The sequence below is a fragment of the Chiloscyllium plagiosum genome, chromosome 28 (assembly GCF_004010195.1).
Source record: "Chiloscyllium plagiosum isolate BGI_BamShark_2017 chromosome 28, ASM401019v2, whole genome shotgun sequence".
Taxonomy (NCBI): domain Eukaryota; kingdom Metazoa; phylum Chordata; class Chondrichthyes; order Orectolobiformes; family Hemiscylliidae; genus Chiloscyllium; species Chiloscyllium plagiosum.
The window spans coordinates 26,509,226-26,533,768 of NC_057737.1; the positions used below are offsets into that span (position 1 = coordinate 26,509,226).

At 39.4% G+C, this 24,543-nt stretch overlaps 1 protein-coding gene across 3 annotated transcripts in view; it reads right to left on the bottom strand.

Annotated features, from left to right (window-relative positions):
• Positions 1-1,101: 1,101 nt before the first annotated feature.
• The window catches only part of dhrs11a (dehydrogenase/reductase 11a), an 80,489-nt gene continuing 57,047 nt past the window's right edge, over positions 1,102-24,543 (bottom strand). For all 3 annotated transcript variants that reach the window (XM_043718558.1, XM_043718560.1, XM_043718559.1), the window contains exons 4-7: positions 19,178-19,307; positions 11,723-11,815; positions 8,386-8,451; positions 1,102-2,494 (exon numbers count right to left, since the gene is read on the bottom strand). In XM_043718558.1, coding sequence (XP_043574493.1) covers positions 2,453-2,494; positions 8,386-8,451; positions 11,723-11,815; positions 19,178-19,307 — 331 coding nt within the window. In that variant the 3' untranslated portion in view covers positions 1,102-2,452. The remainder of the gene's footprint in view (positions 2,495-8,385; positions 8,452-11,722; positions 11,816-19,177; positions 19,308-24,543) is intronic.

The following is a 24,543-nucleotide window of genomic DNA, read 5'->3' on the forward strand; positions in this document are numbered from 1 at the left end:
ACTAATTGAGCAGAAGGCAGCAAAGCTGTGTCAACATCTTGCACATGAATTAATTGCCAAACTATTCACCTCAAAGTATGTGTCAATTCACTTAATGTTTCAGGACTGTCTTCTACCAAGTGACTTTCAGGCCATTTGCCATCAATCAGAATCAAGAAATGGATGAGCTGTCACCTTAATCAAATCTTCTGGTCTATCAAAGAAGCTCACTTCCCATCTGAATAAATTATACTGAGTACATTCTTTTTTTAGTTAACTTTCACTCTTACAAGTGGCCGTACCTCAGAGAAAAATCCTAAGTTCATTATCAGAACTGTGAGAGAAAAGTTTGTGTTTTTTCAGAAGTAACTTTCGATTCTCATCCTGTTGAGGTGAATGGGACTTGGTAGATTTATTTAAATCACAAATCAAAAGTATTTTCTAATGTGAATTGTAAATATATATATCCAGTAGCTGTCGCTTTGAAACAATCACCATACACATGTTTATTATTAACTGAACATGGGAGATGTGTGCTGCGTTATGATACATTGTTCTTGATTACATGAAAATTAATAATGTGTTTAGTTATTAGAAATATGGATTTAATAAAACAAAAGAAAATTCTAGAAACTGTCAGCAGATCTGTCAACAGTAGAACAATGTTAACTTTTCAGTTGTCATTTAAGTCTGGCAGAGATGCCCATGATCAAGTGGAACAAGGGAACAGTGTTGGTTATAAGTTGGGTGAGTACCTGAAAGGATGTAGATATATGGGGAACAAATCATCAACTGGGGTTGGAGATTTGATCTGTGAGCCAAAATAAAACTTACCAGAAAAGCCTTATCCTGTCTGACCAAGTCGTCACCTCTGGTATTTAGCTTGAGGTCTACATGGCATGCATTTAAGGTGAGAGGGGAGGGGGAAGATCAAAGGAGATGTGAGGGGCAAGTTTTTTTTTTAAAAAAACATTGTGGTAGGTGGCTCGACGTGCTGCCAGGAGTGATGATGGAGGCAGATACAACAAGGGTGTTTCAGGAGCTTTTAGATAAACACATGAATATGTATGGAATAGAGGGATACAGACCAAGGGCAGGCAGAAGGGATGAATTAAACTTGGCGCCATGCTTGGCACAACATTGTGGGCTGAAGGACTCTTTCCTGTACTGTACTGCTCCAAGTTCTATGTTCTATTTGCTTCTTGTGTTATATCCTCAGGTGACACTACCTTCAAAGAGACATCTACTTTACTGTAATCTGACAGCAAAATACAAACATCACTAAGTAGTCAACAATTTATGCAACTCTTGAAGAAGCAAAGCATTGTTCAAAGTCTTGGACTGATTATAATAAATTGAATTATATAGTCAATCTTTAACATGTTAGTTGTACAGATCTTACTCTCACAACATTATTGAAGTTATAAAGAAACCTAGCATTAGGGATTTTTCAGTCATATTCAAGAATTACAAATAGGTAACAACCAATAGTATTCTAGTTCAGTTGTTCTAGATTTCAATCACATTAAAACTCTAGAAAAATCTTTTAGTTTTAGACAACGGTGAAGGTTGTTATGCAAGACAGTGGAGGAATGTCGTTCAGTGAGTAGCCAGGTGCAATGATCATATATAGGCTTCATTTCAATAGAATAAACTTAGAAAAAAGTTTGAATAGTGGGAATTAAAACTGAATTTAAGATCAAGACAACAAAAAGAAATATTTAAGGTATTTTCGATTATATTAAGTGCCCTATTATTCTGTGAACTAGGCCTTTCCTTTTTAAAAAATTATATATAAAAAACTAGATAAACCTACTGTTTCCTGGTCCATAATATTATTCTAATTCATACTGAAGCAGCAATGAAAACATTAAAATTAATTAATGGCATCACTATCAAGCAACGAGACTGGTTACTTATCACAGTCGGGTATCAATTATACCCCGTAAAATAATCCCTTCAAAACTGTTAACATTTTCACCAAACGGTACAATGAATTCTCAGTGCAAACCAGAGTGGAGACCAACAGGTATGCACACCATAAGCAGTCACATAACTGTTAGCTTGGGTTAACGAAACAATTGTCCAATAAGATAGAAAGACAGGTGATCAAGAATCATTTTCTCCACATATATATGCAGCACAATCATCCTTCATACATTTTTTGCACCTTTACTGCCACAGTTGGCACTAAAATGATTGGCAACAGTCAGAAGCAAAAGACAAAATAAAATTAAAGTTTCCCTTAAAATAAAACAATTCTATTATGTTCTGCTCCTACAGCAGACTTCTCAGCACAGGCAAACATTTCCTTGGAGAAAATGAAAGATGAATTCTACCAGTCGCCAAATGAAATAGGACGTTATATAACCCTTAGTATCACATCGGTTTTTTTTAAAAAACTGTCCAGCAGAGGTCTTGTGCCGTAATCTATTTTGCTCATAGACATCCCTGGCTGCTCCTTCCTTGGTTGCTATGTTCGCTGCTCAGTAGGTCTCATCTGAATGTCTCCAATCTGAAGTCAAATCAGAATCAGTGTTTAGTTAAATAAAACCAATGCATACTTTTAAAATAATCATATGGTAGATGCAGGAAGCATTCATAGAATTGGATTTGTGCTAAACAGCATCCTTTTTGATGCTAAAGAGAAAAGAAGCAATAAGTTTAGTAATTTTTTTTAATTCTAGTAACAACTATCAAGATTTTACAATACAGACTAACGCTCGATACTTTAGGGGACGAAATACTGTACAGTTAAATAGAATATATCCTGCGCAAATCTGTATGAAACTTACAAGAATGGCACTCAAAGGGACAAGAGCAGGAAACATTATGTAGCAGATTGAGGAAAAAAAGAGTGGAAGTAAATGCGTCAAATAAATAGTGAAAAAGTAATGTGTGTTAGTCTGTAGATAATTACAAGGACTAAGCAATGCCATCACTAATCTTTCATCAGGTATAATAAGAAACTTAAACATTTAAAGTACTATTCATAAAGTTTTTGTTTAAAGCTATTTTAAATCAAATTACATGGAACATACAACACTAAAACATGTAATTCAGCCTAACCAATCTATGGGACATTAATGGCACACTTCAGCTTATCGCCTCCCTTGTATGCTCATCTAGCCACCCTTAAATGTCTTCATACCACTCCTTGTGGTAGAGCGCTTCACATTCTTACTAACCTTCTGAATATAAAATAGTTTTATGAATTAACCAGTATGATTTCTTAGCAACTAGCTTAAGTGGTGGTTCCTTGTTCTAATGAACCCCACAACTGGAAGCATTCTCAGTATGTGCTTTGTTTAATAATGTTAAAGAACTCTAAGATCATTCTCAGCCTGCTCTTCAGGAAAAAGAGAACAAAGCATTTTCATCCTTTCTTAATAGGTATAACTTTATTGCTCAGGTATTACGCTTGTAAATCTCCAGTGACTCTGTACGTTTCTATAATATGGTAATTAAAACAGTTAACTGCAATAAGATTACAGTCTAATAAAAAATTTGAAACAATTTAGCACTATTTTTCCAGTCAGGAAAAAACCTCCAATTCTTTGTTTTTGTTATGATTTGCGTTGCAACTTTTAGAAATTCCAGGTGTTCTTTCATTTCTTTTTGCACTGGCTGCGTGAGCAACACACATCTTTCCATTTCCACATCTTTCCACATAACTCTGAACATTAACTTCCTTTTGAAATTCTTAATTAAATCGGTCTCCACCAAACTGAGGCAAACCAGGACCAAATCACTCAGATTTTCCTTGCATCATTTTTTCTTCTCTTACTATCTCCTTTAAATCGGTGCTCTGTTGTTCTCTACACTTCCAAGACTGAGAACAGTTCTTCTCTATTCTATTCACATCACCCAATTTTTACTAGTGCCAAATATCTCTTCTCAGTCTTTTCTTTAAAAAAGTCCTAACTTCTCCAATTTATCTTCCTAAATGAAGATCCTCATTCTTGCTGTGTTCTTGAATGCTTTCATATCCTTCCAAAAGTGTTGTGCCCAGAAATGAAGACCATACTCTAGTGGAAGCAGAACTAGTGACATATACAACTTCAAAATAACCTCCCCTGCTCTTCTATTCTATGCCATTATTACTAAAGCTTGGGATATTGTATGCTTTATTAATGTCACACTCATTCTGTCCTGCTGCCTCTCCAAGCTCTTCCTACTAAAATGAATCATCTCTCTTTTCTCCATTTTGTATCTTTCAACTGCCTAATCATCTCACCACCCTGCCTGTTTCCTCCTGTAGCTCTACATTATCCTCCTCCAAAGTTCACAATGCTTCAAAGTTTTGCATTGCCTTGCAAATTTTGAAAATGTGCCCGATAAACCATGATCTGGATCTTTAAGATATAACAGTAAAAGCAAAAGGTCCAAGGTACTGACCAATTTTCCCCAGATGTAAAAATATTGAACCATCACTCATTCTTTATTGATGCTCAACTAATTCCTTACCATGTTGCTACTGTACGTTTTATTCCGTCAGCTATAGCTTTACACACAAGCTTATTGTATGGCACTGAATCAAATGTCTTTTGAAAGTTCATATACACCACATCAACAGCAAAGCTCTCAATCTTCCCTCTTATCTTGTAAAATATTTCCAGCAAATTAAACGTTTTCCCTCAAGAAATCCATTCTGGCTTTTCTTAATTAATCCGTGTCTGTCCACATAACTACTTTTTCTCCCCAAATTATTATTTCTAGAAGTTTCTCTAATGCTTCCCCACCATCTAAATTAAGTTGACTGGTCAGTACTTATTGGGGTTATCTTTATTTGAAAGAGACATAACACTTGAAATTGTTCAGTCCTTTGGCACCACTTGAGCCTTGAAGGAAGACTAAAAAGAAAGGGCCCGTACTTCTGCAACTTCCACTCATTCCCTCTGTATCCTCAGCATGGATGCCTGGCCTCATGTGTACTCTGACCGAGAAGTGAAGCCAGTGCAGACTGCCAGTCTCAACACGGACTCCCAGCCTCGAGATGAATCCTGGTACGGTCTGGAGGCTAAGTGCCAGTGTGGATCGGGTTGGAAGGACTGTTATTCTGAACTTTGTATTTCCTTATTTTTCTAATTTATTCCTATTATTTTGTACGTTTGTACCTAAGATGGTGCGAAGGTTTGTAACACTAGATTTTTTATTTCTTTATTTTTCTGAACAATTTGATCTTGAGAATCTCTACCTAGGTACATTTGTACCTAAGATGGCATCATAAATGGTGACTTGTTAAACGTTTCACTGTAATCATGAGAGTATGTGCGACAATAAAGCTAATTCTAATTCCTTGGGTATATCTCACCTCATCCCAATGTCTTATTAAGTTTAAGTATAGATAGTTATCCAATAACAACACTGCTCCAATTTTAAAGTCCTCTGGAGTCTGAATGATGATCTTTATCATTGCCATGGGTAGCATCTTATTCATTGGTAAAGATGAATGTAAAATGTTCATTTAATATATCAGCCATGCCCTCTGGCTCCATACAGAAAGCCTCTTTTTGGTCAATTGGCCCAATCCTCCTATTACCATTTATATACTATCGAAGGCTTTGTACTCAATTTTATGTTTTGTTGCCAATTTTGTTTCATACTCGCTCCTGGTTTCTTCACTGTGCACCCCCCCACCCAAACATTCCATATTAAAATAGTGTTCCAAATTTTATTTTCCTCCAACAACTGAAATAAGCGCATTTTTATCTTATTTATTCTAATTTCTATTGCCTCTGCCATCCAGCAAGCTCTGGATTTGATTTATCTACCTTTCCCTTTTCAGGAAATATACTGACTTATATCCAAAATAACTCTTCCTTTCAAGTTAATCTATGATCAGCAACCACATCTGTTTTTGAACAACAGCATAACACTGCACCACCTGAGATTCTCCAAATCTGCCTATCTCCAACAAATTAGTTTGATCGAGATCTACTCACCCCATTGAGACCCGGGTTCAATTCCCGACTCAGGCGACTGACTGTGTGGAGTTTGCACATTCTCCCCGTGTCTGCGTGGGTTTCCTCCGGGTTCTCCGGTTTCCTCCCACAGTCCAAAGATGTGCAGGTCAGGTGAATTGGCCATGCTAAATTGCCCGTAGTGTTAGGTAAAGGGGTAAATGTAGGGGAATAGGTGGGTTGCGCTTCGGCGGGTCGGTGTGGACTTGTTGGGCACTGTAAGTAATCTAATTGAAGCAAGCTTTCCCCACAGTTAATTGGTCCTACGCTGAATTATCTTTGAGCTTTTCTATAGTCAGCCCAAACCTTGAGATATAATGATCACTGTCCCATAATGTCTCGCTAGGCCACTTGATCTACTTCTTTCGTCAAACTGATGTGGACCAAGTCAAACAGACCTCTTTCCATGTTGGACAGGAAATGCGCTAGAGGAAAATTTTCCTGAAAACATTGTAAGAACTCTCAGCCTTTTCCACTACTAACCACTCAAAGGCTGGGACAGTAAGATCCACCATTATAAAACTACTCCATTATAAAAATACACTATGTGAAGCTTGCTGCAATTTTCCTTGCATTTCTCACTAATTGGAGTCACAAAGACCTTATTCTTAACTCCAGCCAAATTTAATCTGTCAGTGATCCCTCTGGGTCATCCTCTCCCTCCAGCACAGTAATATTCTCCTCAAATAAATCCCACCATCCGTCCTCCTTTCCTATCTCTCCTGAACAGCTTATATCCAGAAATATTTAGCCTTCTGACCTAACCCTCATTGAGCCAGCTCTCCATTATAGCCACAACATCTCAATGTCATGTGGTAATCTGTACCAAAAACACTATCTATTTTAGGGGTGGCACGGTGGCTAGTGCCAGCGACCCAGGTTCGATTCTGTCCTGGGGCAAGTGTCCATACAGAATTGCACATTCTCCTCGTGTCTGCATGGGTTTCCTCTGGGTGCTCCAGTTTCCTGCAACATTCCAAAAGAAGTGCAGCTCAGGTGAGTTGGCCTTGCTAAATTGCCCATAGTGTTAGGTGCATTAGTCAGGGGTAAATGTAAGGAAATGAGTCTGGGTGGGCTACTCTTTGGAGGGTCGATGTAGACTTGCTGGGCTGAAGGGCCTGTTTCCACACTGTAGGTAATCTAATCTAATCATGTACCTTGCATTTACATGCATGCATAATAACTCTCATTTAGATGCTATTACTTGCTAAACCCTAAACATTCTAGGCTCTAAACACCACTCTCCAAGATTCACTATCCATGCTGGAAGTTCATCTCTTCTAATATTCTCTGCACCTTTCCTCTTCAAGGTATTTTCTCCTTGTTCCCACACCCTGCCAAGTTAGTTTAAACCCCCACCTGTGAAATGCCCTACCAAAGTGCCTTGCAAAGAATTCAGTCCCATGCAATCTATCTGGCAATGGCTGGTTCTAATGTCCCAAGAATCTAAAGCGCCTCTCTCCTGCACCATTTTTCCAGCTACATGTTCATGTGTTGTACTCTTAATTCTGTACTCTTGGAACTGAGTGCGATTCAAAGATTACTACTTTCGAAGTCTTGCTCTGCAATTTTTTTTAAACTTATCTCCCTGACTGCAGGACCATGTCCCCTTTTCTACTTCTGTAGATGGCAATGATGTGCACTGCGACTTATGGCTCTTCATCCTCTCCCTTCAGGGTGTTCTCCAGCCACTCAGTGACATTCTTGATCATGTTCCCGGTATTCCTTTACCACAACTGGATTTTAACTTAATTTCCAAACAATAAATAACTCCTAAATTGAGTTCCCAAATACAAGACGTCACACTCATTTATAGATTGAAATTCATATGTCAATTACATAACCATTCTGCAAACTTGTACACTTGTCTACAAACAATGTGCCTCTTCGTATCCTTACCAATTTGGTGTTATGCACACCTTTAGAAAATAAATTTCTAATTTAATTAATTAATTATTTATTAATTGTTAATAAAAGCTATGACACTGCACAGATCTTTGTGTAACCTCACTTTACTTTGAGTTTTAATTCTTTGACTAACAAATATTTGTTTATGAGCAAAGACACAGGAAGAAACCATGTAACAATTTGAGATTTTAAAGTGATTCAATATGATCATGGTTGATTTACAACTTACTGCCATATACCTACTTTAACCCTGAATCACATTACAACTTAAGGCAACATAAAATTTTAAAATGTCTGCTCAAGATTTCAACTAATTTGTTGATTTCCAGTTATTTTGTCCCAAAACTACTACAGCTTAACATGAGTTTCTCCCTTGAACCACCTTGATACATTTGCTGCCTTAAATGCACTAAAAATGCCTCCACTGATTAAACAAAAATGGAGAGAAGGACTGAAATAACCAGAGAAGGAATCCTCACCAAAACGCAAGTTGTGCAATGAAATATCCATAACTAGTCAATGGATTGTTACTTGCCTGAACATGAGAAGGTGCACTCAAAATGTAAACAACAGCACTGGCCAAATCCTCTGCTTTCAGACACTAAGTGAAAGAATACAGGTTGTTAGATAAAGCTAGCTACGTAATAGAAAAAAATTGAAAAAACGCAGAATTAAGTGTAACAGGTACAAAGTGCTTTTTAAAGGAAAAGTGAATAAACTTTAGATATATAAAGCAGTACAGGGTCGTCTGAGAGACAGCGAAGCACAACAATTTATTTGGATTGCTCTAGCAATGATGGACCGAACAGCCTTATTTTTAGCTGTAAACGTCAATGTTTCTCAATGTATTTGGATATCACTAATGGTTTTGCTCAATATGGACAGCTGTCCAAGCCAACTGATTGACAGGAAACTGTGATATATTTGACAAATGGTTTCAATTAGGCAAATTAAAGTTCTCTTCCATTACAAAGCTAGGAGAAGTAACAATCCCTCACACTGCTGGTCACTGCCAAGATTTGTTGTAAGTTCAAGCTTACTTCATTTTTAACCATCTAGTCAACTTGACACTCAGATGCACTCCTCCTTGGAATATTTCGTAGGTTTCCAAACTTCTTAAGAAACTCAACTGATTCAAATTTCTTACAATGGCACTGAACAGTTAATTGCTTTTGCCAAGGGTATTTAGACAAACCAAACCAGTGTTTCAAAAAGGTTTCATTTAATTTATCATGCTTTAATATTCCACAATTATTAAAGCCAAGGCTACAGTATTTTTGGAGAAAAGCCTTCTCAATTTGTCCTGCCACCTTCAAAGAACAGTGAACATACGGATCCCAATTCTCTCTGATCTTGCAGTCCCTCAGTCCCTTTAAAATTATATCTTTTGGTTTATACCCAAGTGCAGGTCATTGATATACATCAAAATGAGTAACTGGTCTTGATGCAAATCTGTCAGAACACAACTTCCAGTCTAAAATTCTCTGTTAATCAACACTTCTGGCTTTCTGTCACTTAATCAATATTGTGCTTAAGGCCTATCATACTGTACCTGGCTAAACATTTTATCTGCATACTTAACATCAATCCTCAGAATTACCTTATACAAACACAATTAGTCTTTAACAAAACGAATGTGCCAACTAATACCTAGTTAAATGTTATTCTACTTTAGAATACACCACAGGCATATACAATACTGGTTAGCTTCTGGTTAACATGCTTATCAAGGGGTATTTCATTTGCAATCTAACATGTTCTATGGCATCACTATAATTTCCGAGGAAAGTAGGAAGATTGTGGTTAGTGGCTCTGCAATTTGCATCCTCATTTTTCCCAGTAATCTAGATGCCTCCCAACTGACTGAGTGCCATTTTCATTTTGAGGAATGCCAGACTTTGAAATATTTACTCTCTATTTTAATCTTATCCAGGATTGGTTGCTACCTTCTCATTTACTGACATATTGGAGATGAGGATGCTGCTAGTGAAGACGAATGCTGGCCGAGAACATCAGTCACACCCTCTGTCTACATAAAACTATTTTTCCTTTGGTCCCAGCTGTCCCCACCACTCCTTTGTCTACTGTGTTTCTGTACAAAGTTACAAAAGTCATGACAACAGTCACTAATCTATTGTCATACTCTTATTCTCTTTCAGATCTACAGTGTTGCCCACATTCAGCTCAGTTCTCCACGATAATGTGAAACTGACGTTTGTCATTAGCCTCCTTTTTCTGTCTTTTTTAAATCTCAACATCTTTAGACAACCAGGGAACTAGCGTTAGATGCCCTATCTTTTCCTCTGTGGGGGTGTGCCTTCTCCATAGCCGAATCATCTCCTGTTTAAAAACTTACCTCGTTTTGCAAACCAATTTGGGATTCTGATTCACCTGGACCAGATCCTTAACATATTGAAGCTAGCCTCAGCCTCCCATTGGCCCTTTGAGCATTCAAGCACATCACAATGTCTCTGACTCACTGCTCCCAAATGGATTCCTTACAGCCACAATAAAATTTCCTCAATACAAAATTCAGCACATATCTTTGGGTTGGAAATAAACCGATCAACACCTATTTTGATTCATAACTGGAAATCAGGTATCAAGCCATGCTAGATATACCCTGTTTAAAAAAAGATACTATTGAACCTCGAGATGTCTTGGCTACTGTAAACGAGACATTTAGAGTCATACAGAATTAGAAATGCACAGCATGGAAACAGAACCTTCAGTCCAACTCATCCATGCCAATCAGATATCCTAAATTAATCTAGTCTCATTTGCCACCATTTGGTCCATATCTCTCTAAACTCCCCGACCCCTCCATTCATGAACCCATCAGAAGCCATTTAAATGTTGTGATTGTATCAGCTTCCATCACTTCCTCTGGCAGCTCATTCCATACACTCATCACCCTTTGCATGAAAAAGTTGCCCCTTAGTTCCCCCTCTCACCCTAAACCTATGTCCTCTAGTATTTCTTTGAAGTGTGATTCAAGAATTATAACGTAATGGTGATATGAACCTAGTCTTGTGACACTTATTTGTAACATTATATCACACAAAATGATTACCCATTCTGTAAAATTAAATACTTGATTTAAGCCCAAGTGTTTACTAGTTAAGTTACATACAATCTACAGCAAAGAAACTGAATACTTGCCCAACTGGGGCATGGCTGTACTTATGCTCTGCAGAGTCATGTCACACTTTAATTACCTCTTTATAATATGCTCTATATCCTTCAATGTCTTTCTCCCTTATGTGTGCAAGCCTCCCTTTAATTTTTTTAATATTGTCTGTTCCAACAGCTCTAAGGGGCGGCATGGTGGCTCAGTGGTTAGCACTGCTGCCTCACAGCACCAGGGACCCAGGTTCAATTCCAGCCTTGGGTGACTGTCTGTGTGGAGTTTGCATGTTCTCCCTGTGTCTGTGGTTTCCTCACACAATCCAAAGATGTTGCGGTCAGGTGAATTGGCCATACTAAATTGCCCAGTCAAGGGTGAATGTAGGGGAATGGGTCTGGGTGGGTTACTCTTAGGAGGGTCAGTGTGGACTTGTTGGGCCGAAGGGCCTGTTTCCATACTGTAGGTAATCTAATCTAACCTAGTGGTAACACATTCTATTTTCCCTTGCACCTGCGTGAAGACACTTTTCTTCAGTGTCATATGAAAGGGAATGAAAAATTCATTAAATAGCATTTTCATCAAGGTTAGGCTTTGTTTCTCTCCTTCCTTTCGTGTTTACAGATTACATCATATCTCAGCATCTAAATAAACCTCATTTAGGCTCCAACACTTACAACAGTGACCACAAAATTAACAGCTAAGACATACACAAGAATTTATTTACACAGCAGTTTGGTTTCCATACCTCAAGGTTCTCGTATGTTGCTGCAGCTTTTTCTGGATCATTGTTATAAAGCCTAAATGCAAACTCTGTTTCCACCAATCCTGGAGATACAGACTGTAAAGGGCACAAGGCAAAGTCACAATATCAGTTTGTATTTAAATAACACTTTTAATGAATAACATCCCAAGGTGCCCCCCAGGAACATTATTAAACAACAAAATTGTAACATGAACTACAGCCAGACAGGCAGCATTTGTTATTTCTTTAATTTGGCAATTGCAGGAGTCACTCCAGTTCAAAAACCTACAATTTTCTTTCACTCATAACAAGTGTGGTTTGGGAGACGTACAATGTCTATTTCTGGGTCCCTATGTTAGCAAGAAAATTAACTGCCTTCTGTAAAAGCAAAAACACTAAACAGTTACCCCCTTTTTGTTTTACCCTTGAGCAAACTGAATTAGCAAACCTCCCCTATATTTGTTCATAAAGGATCCTGATCACATTGTTCCCTCACCACCTCGGTGTTCAGTACAGTGGTTACTAAGGAAGACTAACCCTGATAATAATGAAGAGGCAGGGGAGAACGTTTGGGGGTTCAGGATACGAAGCTCTTAAGTATGGTTTGACAGGAGGATGCATTTTAATTGCTTACAAGCCTGGACTTGAGATGACAGCCAATTAGTAAAGGGAAGAAAAAGAGAGAGATTGTGGTTTGGTGGGGGTGGGTTGGGCAGCTGAGGAAAGAGATCAAGGCTCCAGGGATGAGCAAAGAGAAATAGGACCTCAGAAGGGTACTGATGATAGGATTGCTTCTCGTGCTGCTTCTTAGAATACTAATTAGCAGGATATATCAGACGAGTACATGGTTGGAAAGATGATGCAAAGTGGTGCATTCGGACCGGTTCTGGGGGATATGGCACAAGTACAAGCCAAATGAGTTGTATCTGGGCAGAACTGGAACTGATGACCAAGGAGATTCATTTGAAAGTGTGGTTGGGATGGTTTGAACTAAACTGACAAGGGGCTGCAAATCTAAACGGGGGACAAATGACAAAGAAATAAGGACTAAAACAAAACACAGAATAAGAAATAGGAAGGTGAAAGCAGAGAATTCATGGGCTGGAATCAAATAGGAGAAAGGTGAACTGAACGAAGAATGCTAAAAAAGACTAGCCATATGGTGAGACCTTCATAGTAAAGTGAATCAATTAGTTGTGCAAATAGACCTAAACAGATATAACAGAGCTGATTAGAGAGTTGCACCATACAATAATCAGAAATGGGAACTGAATATCCAGGGTCCCTCAGTTTTTAGAAAGGGCAGACAAAAAAGGAAAATATGGGATTACACTGCTAATTAAAAAGGAAACAATTAATGATTGGGAGGAAAAATATTAGCTGTGATGAAGTAGATTCTGAATGGTTGTGCTGAGAAACACCAAGAAGCAGAAAATTATAGGGGGGTTGTATGTAGATCCCAAACTGCAGCAGTAATATTGAAGGAGGCATAAACAGGAAATTGGGGTGCAAGTAATAAAGGCACACTGTAATTATAGGAGACTTCAATTTGTACACTGATTGGACAAATCAAATCAGAACCAAACTGTAAAGGATAAATTCTTAGAGCGTAAAGGAGCAGCACAGTGGCTCAGTTGTTAGCACTGCTGCCTCACAATACTAGGGATTCTGGTTCAATTCCAGCCTTGAGTGACTGCATGTGGAGTTTGCACATTCTCCCGTCTGCGTGGATTTCTCCACGTGCTCTGGCTTCCTCCCACAATCCGAAGATGTGTAAGTTAGGTGGATTAGCATGCTGAAATTACCTGCAGTTGTTCAGGGATGTGTAGGCTAGGCGGATCAGCCATAGTAAATAAAATAGGGTAGCGGGCTGGATTTGGGTGGAACTCTCTTCCGAGGGTTGGTGTGGATTTGTTGCGCCAAATGGCTTTCTTCTGTACTGCAAGGGTTCTATGTTAGTTTTATGGATTAATACATTGAAGAACCAAGTAGGGAAAAGGCCATCCTTGACTGGGTACTGTTTAACAAGGAAGGAATACTAGACAATCCAGTTATGTGTGGGCCCTTAGGAAAACATAACTACAGTAGGATGAATTCTTCATTAAGATGTAGAGTGATGCAGCTGTTTCCCAGACTAGGGTCCTGAATTTAAATGAAGGAAATTACGATGGTATAAGGCAAGAGCTATGATAAATTGAGGTTCTGAAATAAAAACTCAGCATGAGAAACTCAGCATGCCCGGCAGTATCTGTGGAGAGAAAACAGAGTTAACATTTTGAATCCAATGATCCAACTTAAGATCTGCCCAGTTTCCCCAGCAATTTCAGTTTCTGCTTTAGATCTTCAGTATCCACAGTTCTTTGTTTTATTTATATAAATTGGGGATTGTTATATAAAAGGGATGAATATACAGTAGGTAGGCAATGGCATACATTTAAAGAGTGCATAGACAAATTGTAGAAGTTATTCACTCGAGTCTGGCATAAAAATAAAATGGGAAATGCGGTCAAATCATGACTAACAAGACCAATAAACAACTGTATTAAAGCCAAAAAAACGCAATAGACACAAGGATTGGGAACAGTTAAGGTTCCAGCGTAAGGAGACAAAGAGACTGATTAAAAGTCAAAAATGGAATACAGGAAAAATATTCTAGCTATGGAGAGAGTGCAATGAATGTCTTCCAGAGTGACTCCTGGGATTGTGGGGCTGACATACAGGGAGGGACTGGTTCAGTTCGAGTTTGGAAGAATAAGGGATAGGATAGAAGCAGGAAGGATGTTCTTGATGACTGGGGAGTCCAGACCCAGTGCTCACAAATCTAAAGGTTAAGGACAGAGAGGAGTAGAAATTTTTTCACTTAGACATTGGTGAGCCTGTGGAATGCTCAGTGACAGGAAATTGTTGAGGCTAAACTTTCAAGGAAGGTGAAGATATAGTTTTTCTACTAAAGGAAATAGGAAAAGGATATTGAATTGGATTATTAGCCATGGCCATATTGAATGGCAGAGCAGGATCAATGGGCCTATGTTCAATGTTTCTATGTAAGAGAGTGATTTGAATTAGGGCAAGATAGATCATAGGTGTCTGCTGGGGAGTGGTTGGCAGAGAGCTGGATGATAAAGGGCTGAGTCAAATAATCGTGATGGGGGAAGCAGTATGTTTGTTGAAACCGTTTAAGTGAAACTGTGCTCTAAATGCAGTTATCTGTTGAATCTCCATATCTTCATTTACCTGTAAGAATTTAAGTCTCAATACCTGGCAAAAATGAGTAAATGCATTTTTAAAAAAATCATAAGAATGTCAGTATGCTGCTACCTTAAAAGAGCTACAAGGTTTGGTGTTGGGTCCACTACTTTTCGCCATTTATATAAATGATTTGCATGCGAGCATAAGAGGATTGGTTAGTAAGTTTACATATGACACCAAAATTGGAGATGTAGTGGACAGCAAAGAAGGTTACAACAGGATCTTGTTCAGATGGGCCAATGGGCTGAGAAGTGGCAAATGGAGTTTAATTTAGATAAATGAGAGGTGCTGCACTTTTGGAAAGCAAATCTTAGCAGGACTTATACACTTAATGGTAAGGTCCTAGGGAGCGTTGCTGAAAAAGAAACCTTGGAGTGCAGGTTCATAGCTCCTTGAAAGTAGAGTCACAGATAGATGGGATAGTGAAGAAGGCGTTTAGTATGCATTCCTTTATTGGTCAGAGTATTGAGTACAGGTGTTGGGAGGTCATGTTGCGGCTGTACAGGACATTGGTTAGGCCACTTTTGGAATAGTGTGTGTAATTCTGGTCTCCTTCCAATCGGAAAGATGTTGTGAAACTTGAAAGGATTCAGAAAAGATTTACAAGGAGGATTTGAGCTATGGGGAGAGGCTGAAAAGGCTGGGACTGTTTTCCCTGGAGCATCGGAGGCTGAGGGGTGACCTTATAGAAGTTTACAAAATTATGAGGGGCATGGATAGGATAAATAGACAAAGTCTTTTCCTTGGGGTTGGGGAGTCCAGAACTAGAGGGCATAGGTTTAGGGTGAGAGGGGAAAGATATAAAAGAGACCTAAGGGGCAACTTTTTCACACAGAGGGTGGTACGTGTATGGAATGAGCTGCCAGAGGAAGTGGTGGAGGCTGGTACAATTGCAACATTTAAGAGGCATTTGGATGGGAAATGAATAGGAAGGGTGTGGAGGGATATGGGCTGGGAGTTTGCAGGTGGGACTACATTGGGTTGGGATATCTGGTCGGCATGGATGGGTTGGACCGAAGGGTCTGTTTCCATGCTGTACATCTCTATGACTATTTAACTGGCTGTTCTACCTCCAACAGGTTGGCTTCAATCATAGCCACTCCATCTCCCACCGCCAATAAAATTAGGGAATGATGATCTGGAAATTATTCATTCCTTAAAATTCTCACCAGCACCCAATATCCCTATTCTCAGGATTAAATACTATACCCCACATATCTTCAGGATCTGAAAAACTGATTAGATTGATATTTTTTTCTCATACATTACAACAGTAGGAGATCAAAGTAGACCAAACAAACAGTCAGCCAAGGCTGCTCACAGTTCAACACAATCATGGTTCATTTTAATTTTTAAATCACTTCCAGTACAACAGAAATGAAGAGCATGATAAAGAAAGAGGACAATTTAAAACGTATAATGGGACTAAGAATTCTTTTTTTTAAATGTGTGGCTAAATAACGACTGGTGCCATCATTTGATTTCCAACAACTGGATTACATCAGGTGAATTTTTCCATTTCTGTACACAGGTGTAAGAACAGGTGTATAAGGCGGCCCCAATATCCCTAACTTCCAAGAGAATGCAACAGAACGCATGCCATGCATGCCAATCAGCACAAGATCTGCCAGAAAGCATGGGCATGTTTCTACCACAGCCCTCGACAATGGCATCCTGGGTCACCAAAAGTCACTGGCCAGTATTACCCGGATCTTAAAGACTACCCCTTGAGGCATACTCTTTGAGAAATTTAACAGCAAGAAGATAATTGATTTTATTTTTTCTTACTGTGAGTTGGGGATGCAAATGGAGAAACATCAGACAGTCTCCCAACCCAGCAGGCAGGGTTTGTCCTGATTTCACAATTGGTAATCTTGTCACCTTTCTTGCCAGATGGGAAAGCAGGTAATCTGAGAGGTAGCAAGTGGAGGCCCTTAAGCAACATTCATTGGCCACTTACATTAAAGCCTTAATTGCTGCCAGGTTCAGAAAGCTGTCCATGGACCTTCATGCCCAATACTTAATTGGTGAGTTGGAAGGAAGGGCACAAGTGGCTTGCCAAGATCAAGTCTGTATGGACCTCAAAGGCATTTGAGATAAGGTTCAGCATGGTAGACTGGGTAGAAGGTTAGATCATATGGAATTACAAGGAGAACTAGCCACTCGGATAGAAAATTAGCTGGACGTACGAGATAGAGGGTGGTAGTGAAGGGTGGCTTTCGGACTGAGGTAACCATCAGTGCTGGGTCCACTGCTTTTTGATATAAACGATTTGAATGGGAATGCTTAGTAAATTTGCAGATGACAGCAAAATTGGTGGTGTTGTGGACGGCGAAGGTTGCCTCAGTGTACAACAGTATCTTGATCAGATGGGCCAAGAAGTGGCAGATGGAATTTAATCTTGATAAATGTGAGGTGCTATATTTTGGTACAGCAAGTCAGGGTTCTTAATTGCAAGGTCTTGGAGAGTATTGCCAAACAAAGAGTGCAGGTTCATAATTCCTTGAAAGTAGAGTTGCAGGTAGATAGGGTAGTGATGACAGCATTTGGTATGCTTGCTTTGTTAGTCAGTACATTTAGTTTAGGAGTTTGGATGTCAAGTTGTGGCTGTACAGGACATTGGTTAGGCCACTTTTGGAATACTGCATTCAATTTTGGTCTCCTTGCTACAAAAATATGTTACAGAGTCAAAGTCATACAGCACAGAAACAGACCCTTAAGTTGAACCAGTCCATGTCGAACATAATCCCAAATTAAGCTAGTCCTGACCCATATCCCTCCAAACCTTTCCTATTCATGTACTTCTCCAAAAGTCTTTTAAATGTTGTAATTTTGCCCACATCCATCATTTCCTCAGGAAGTTCATTCCTCATACAAACCACCCTATGTAAAAACCTTTGCCCCTTTTAACTTTTTAAATCGCTCTTCTCTCACCTTAAAAATCTAGTGTTGGAAGCCCCCATCCTAGAGAAAGACACCTACCATTATCTCGAGCTATACACCTCACTATTTTATAAAACTTCTATCAAGTCACCTCTCAACCTCTTATGCTCCAGTGAAAGTAGTCTCAGCCTATCTAGCCTTTCTTTATTACTCAAACCTTCCATACCTAGCAACATCCTGGTAAACCTCTTCTGAACCCACTCCAGGTTAGTATTCTTCCTATAACTGGGCAACCAGAACTGAACACAGTACTCCAGAAGAGGCCTCACCAATATCCTGTACAACCTCAACATGACATCCAACTCCAATGTTGTTAAACTTGGAAGGGTTCAGAAAAGATTTACAAGTATGTTGCCAGGGTTGGAGGGTTTGAGCTATCGGGAGAGGCTGAATAGGGTTGGGCTATTTCCCCTGGAATGTCAGAGGCGGAGGTGTGACTTGATAGAGATTTATAAAATCATGAGGGGAACAGGGAGAACAGTCTTTTCCCTCCAAAGTAAGAGAGTCCAAAAACCAGACAGCAAAGGTTTAAGGTGAGAAGAGAAAGGTTTAAAAGAGACCTCAGGAGAAACTTTTTCCATGCAGAGAATGGTGCATATATGGATTAGCTGTCAGAGGAAGCAGTGGAGACTGGTATAATTACAACATTTAAAGGGCATCTGGATGAATAGGAAGTGTTTAGAGGGATATGGACCAAATGCTGGCAAATGGGACTAGATTAATTTAGGATATCTGATCAGCATGGACAATTTGGACCAAAGGTATGTTTTTCCATGCCGTACATCTCTGACAATACAACTCACCTAATTATTTTCCTTTCTTGCCACTGTCAGGGAGAGAATAATTCCACTCTTTTTTTTAAAAACAACTGACCAGGAAGGTTCCATGTTCAGCCTTATATTCTTAACTGACAACTAGATTAAGTTTACATTGCTGGTGAAAGCACTGATACCTCATCCAAATGACCATTCCTCAAATTTGAAACTTGATATTGCAGGTCAGCAGCCTATTTGACTCTGGGTATGCCAATCGAGACTTCAGCTTTAATTCACCCTGTACCCACTTGCAGCAGAAACACCAATCAGATGCAATCAGTGCAACCCTGACTAGTTATCTTCTTTCCAACCAATTTTAACACTCTCGCATACACCCTCCACTATGTTCCCATGTACAAGTGTTATCTGTTGGAAAGTAGCTGCAGTGTAATATTTCACCAATCACAAATGTCTTCTGCAACGAAGCCTCCTTTCATTGTGCAGTTCTTACCGTGGCCCGTATGTGTGTCTGTGCTTCTCGAAGCTCTTGTCTTAACCCTTCAGTCAGGGCAGTAACTGCAAACTTTGTAGCTGCGTAGAAATGGGTTGCTGAGGATGGGATCACTCGGTGGCCACTCATACTAAAATTACAGAAGAGGGGAGAAGAGATGGAGTCAGGTCTATCACAGCACAATGTGCCAAATTCCTAGATAAGTCAGTTGCATAAACATGGCTTTTGTCCATGGAGGACAAAAAAAGTGAGGTCAATTACATTTAACAAAACAAATTCAAATGGTCAACAAGCATCTTCAGATTGACCATTTCCTTTAATATTCAATTGTTTTTCTAAATAGGTTTCAAATGAAGGGAGAAAGAAAAGAGAAAAAGTCTTGAAGAAATGGAGCTGACTTTTGTCAACAGTTGTGTTTTATAAGCAATTGTAACTAACAAAGCCCAACTAAATCATATTTCAGACACATCTTGTAGATTACCTGCAAGGGCATGGAATTGGCAACTCCACAACCATCGCAGTAAGATGCAGACTTACTTACAGATTCTTTGGCAGAATGGAGATTGTTTAGACGTTGATAGAAAGAGGTTTGGCATTTTAATAGGGATTATGGTGTTCTGTTCTTCCAGACAAAGTTGGATCTCAGCATTAAGCTGTAAACTGCAAATCTTCCCCATCTTTGGTGACTTTCATAAACCAAGTGCAAAACTATTAATTTGACACATTTCTAAACACTAAATAATAACGATTCCATATAAACATCTTACACTGGGCTACTTCCTCTCCTCACACCAAATGCAGTTTAAACACTGGCATAGGAATTAGTGTGAGACATAAATGTTTAAGCTGCATGCTGCCTCAAAAATGACTAGGTACTAGTTACATTACCACATATAGAGGATATAAAATCAGTGACAGTACCATTTTGACACATTTAGTTTCTCTCACCAGGGTCCATAATTGTACATGAAGAGCTTCATATTGTTCTTGAATTCTTCATTTAAATATAATCAAAAGGAGACACCAAATTTATTGAATCACAGAATCCCTACAGCAGCCAGTCAAACCATCAAGTCCACACTGACCCTCTGAAGAACATCTCATCAGATCCAACTCTCTACCCTATCCCTGCATTTCCCATGACCAACTCACCTAACCAGCACATCTTTGGAGTGTTAGAAGAAAGTCGAGAGTGTGGTGCTGGAAAGGCACAGCAGGTCAGGCAGTATCTGAGGAGCAGGGGAACCGATGTTTCCGGCATAAGGCCCTTCATTAGGCGTTGAAATCAACTAGGAGACAGCCAGGTTGAAATCAACTAGGAGTCAGTGAGCTTATGCCAGAAGCGTCGATTCCCCTGCTCCTCGGATGTTGCCTAACCTGCTGTGCTTTTCCAGCAACACACTCTTGACTCTGATATCCAGCATCTGCAGTCCTCTCTGTCTCCTATTAGGAAATAGCCAGAGCAACCTGAGAAACTTCATGCAGACATAGGGAGAATGTGCCTGAGAGTGGAATCAAACCCAGGTGCCTGGTGCTGAGGCAGCAGTGCTAACCACTGAGCCACCATGCTGCCCTTATTATAGTAACATGATACATAAACAGTGCAAAAAATAAGACTATCTTGCTGCACATGGAAGGAAGAGTTGGCTCACAATAAACAAGAAAACAGATTTCATGAAGATGCCATTAACTATTAACAAGTAACAAAACTTCTTTGAGTGACTTGTCACAAAATGGATTATTTCAAATAATAATTCACAGCAATGGTGAGCTTGGATTTGTGCTGATTGTTATTGCATAAATGTATCAGACTTGAAGAAAAGTAAACTGCATCTTGAGACTTTAACAGCAGCTGACCTTTCCCATTAGGCACAACCATTTTAATTTATAGTTTGTAGCCACAGGTCTGGAAATACTTTCTACAGAAAATCACTTCCGAGTAATCATTCCGGTACTTTCAGTACATATACACTCATCTTTGAAGGTCAAAGCACATGCAAGGCTCCAGTGCTGCAAAGTTATTTGTTTCTTGCCTTACAGCATAATAAACCTACAAACGCGGTCAATTTTTCTTCCCGAGTCAACATCTAGTCCTAATTAGCATTCTCAAATCCAGGTTACAGAGTCATAGAGATGTACAGCATGGAAACAGACCCTTCGGTCCAACCCGTCCATGCCGACCAGATATCCCAACTCAATCTAGTCCCACCTGCCAAGCACCCGGCCCATATCCCTCCAAACCCTTCCTATTCATATATCCATCCAAATGCTTCGTAAATGTTGCAATTATACCAGCCTCCACCACTTCCTCTGGTAGCTCATTCCATACACTTACCATCCTCTGTGTGAAAACGTTGACCCGTAGGTCTCTTTTATATCTTTCCCCTCTCACCTAAACCTATGTTTCCTGTACAGCCGCAACATGACCTCCCGACCCCTGTACTCAATACTCTGACCAATAAAGGAAAGCATACCAAATACCTTCTTCACTATCCTATCTACCTGCGACTCCACTTTCAAAGAGCTATGAACCTGCACTTCAAGGTCACTTTGTTCAGCATCACTCCCGAGAACCTTACCATTAAGTGTATAAGTCCTGCTAAGATTTGCTTTCTCAAAATGCAGCACCTCTCATTTACCCAAATTATCTCCATCTGCCACTTCTCAGCCCATTGGCCCATCTGGTCAAGATCCTGTTGTAATCGGAGGTACCCCCCTTCGCTGTCCACTACACCTCCAATTTTGGGGTCATCTACAAACTTACTAACTGTACATCTTATGCTTGCATCCACTCACTTATTTAAATGACAAAACGTAGAGGACCCAGCACCAATCCCTGTGGCACTCCACTGGTCACAGGCCTCCAGTCTGAAAAACAATCCTCCACCTCTTTGTTACTTCTTGAAAAAACTCAGTCAAGTTTGTGAGACATGATTTCCCATGCACAAAGCCATGTTGACTATCCCTAATCAGTTCTTGTCTTTCCAAATACATGTACATCCTGTCCCTCAGGATTCCCTCCAACAACTTGCCCACCACCAAGGTCAGGCTCACTGGTCTACAGTTCCCTGGCTTGTCCTTACCACCCTTCTTAAACAGTGGCACCACATTAGCCAACCTTCAGTCTTCCGGCACCTTACCTGTGACTTTTGATAATACAAATATCTCACAAAGAGGCCCAGCAATCATTTCTCTAGCTTCCCACAGAGTTCTCGGGTACACCTGATCAGGTCCTGGGGATTTATCCACCTTTACCCGTTTCAAGACATCCAGCAATTCTTCCTCTGTAATATGGACATTTTGCAAGATGTCACCATCTATTTCTCTACAGTCTATATCTTCCATATCCTTTTCAACAGTAAATACTGACGCAAAATACTCATTTAGTATCTCCCCCATTTTCTGCGGCTCCATACAAAGGCCGCCTTGATCTTTGAGGGGCCCTATTCTCTCCCTCGTTACCCTTTTGCCCTTAATGTATTTGTAAAAACTCTTTGGATTCTCCTTAATTCTATTTTAGTTATTCAGTTTATATATATTTGAGAGTCAGACTTGAGCACGAATGAATTGTGATTTGTTTTACTCCTTTATCCAAATGTACACTCTAATGAAAGCAGCAACAAGAACGACTAGTTTTGTGGCACATTTCAAGGTGCTTTACAAGTGTGTTTTCAAACAGAAAACTGACAAGAAAAAATGATGTTAGCAAATTTGGTAAGAGAGAGAAAATAAAAATAGAAATTGCTGGAAAAACTGAGTTATGAAAAAGGGTCACTGGACCTAAAATGTTAACTTTGATTTCTCTCCATAGCTGCTGCTACACCTGCTAAGCTGTTCTAACAACTTCTCTTTTTGTTTCTGGATTTCCAGCATCCACAGTTCTTTCGTTTCTTATTTGGTAAGGGAGAAATAGGTTTTAAGCACTGTTTTAATGGAGGAGAGAGACAGACAGAGACTTACAAGAAAGAATTTCAATCCTTAGGATGCTGACACCTCACCACTGCATTAATGGAGTGACTTAAAATCAGAATTGTGCAGAGGGCAGATATCTTAGATGATTCTAGAGTAGGAGAAAGCTGCAGCTGATGAGAGCTCTTCACATTGCCATTCTCCTCTGATCTAGTTCAGCTGGATTAAGAAAGCTGGTGCAACTTCCCACTTTCAGAACTAAACTGTAATCAGTGGAGCTGGGGCAAGGTCAAGGATGTCCTTTGACCCTAGCCTATTTGTTTAAAAGGAGGAGCTTTCTGGTTCAGACAGTTAGCTTCGTTGTCTATCCAGAGATGACGTGAAACTATGGGATCTAGGTGAGATGATACCTATTGTATTTTAATTATTTATCTGCCTAGATTCTGCAGTACAGGTTAACTTAAAGTTCACTTCCCCTCAATATCCATGTTTTACCCACAGATATACAAAAATGTCTTATTCTAATTTCATTTTTGCCTTTAAAAAGAAATGAGGGGAAAGAATCAAAATGTTTCCTAAAAAAGATTTCAGCTCCTTTCATTGTGTCACTGCTAAATTCAAGCTAATTGAGAAGCAATTTGAAGATTAAAAACAGACTTCTCTTTTAATAACATTTAACCTAGTCATTTTAAAGATGTCATGAGTTACATCCACTTCAAACCTCCTGGAAAGTTAAGTGAGTTAGTGCCAAAAAAGACAGAAACAATGGGTTCAAAACAATTACATAACACAGCAACATTTAAATCGAGGTTGTTTGAGGTGATGCTGTATTACCTCCTTCTGAGGTGATTAAATACAATGTCTCTTCACAAATTAAACCAGCCTCAGTGCAACATCTTGAGGCTTACAGAGTGCACACTAAGATAAATATGCAGCACTTTGTAGTCTTGTTTCTTTTTAACTTTTATATAAACCACTTAACAATAAAAACATCAAGTTAAAAAGCATCCAGCCCACAGTACAGAAGGGCAACTTTGCTGATTCATACTGCATACACATTATAAAAACTTGAAAGAAAACATAAATGCTAAATATAATATGTTTGAGTGCACTATGCTTTAGAAACAACAAAGTAGCAGGAATAGGTTCCTCAACCCAATGACCCTGCTCTGCCAATCATGGCTGATCCTCCATCTTAACACCATACTCCTATGCTCCCCAATACCCCACAACACATTTACCCTCTAAGTGTATTTTGTTTTCTTGAATATATTTAATAACCTTGCCGCCGCAGCCTTCTGTGGTGGATTCATTACTGAGTGAAGAAAGTTTTCATCTCAGTCCAAAACAGCCTTCCAATTATTCAGAAACTGCATCTCTTGTTCTGAACCCATAGCCAGAGGAAACATCATCCCTGCATCCAGTCTAATCAGAATTTTATACATTTCGATGATCTC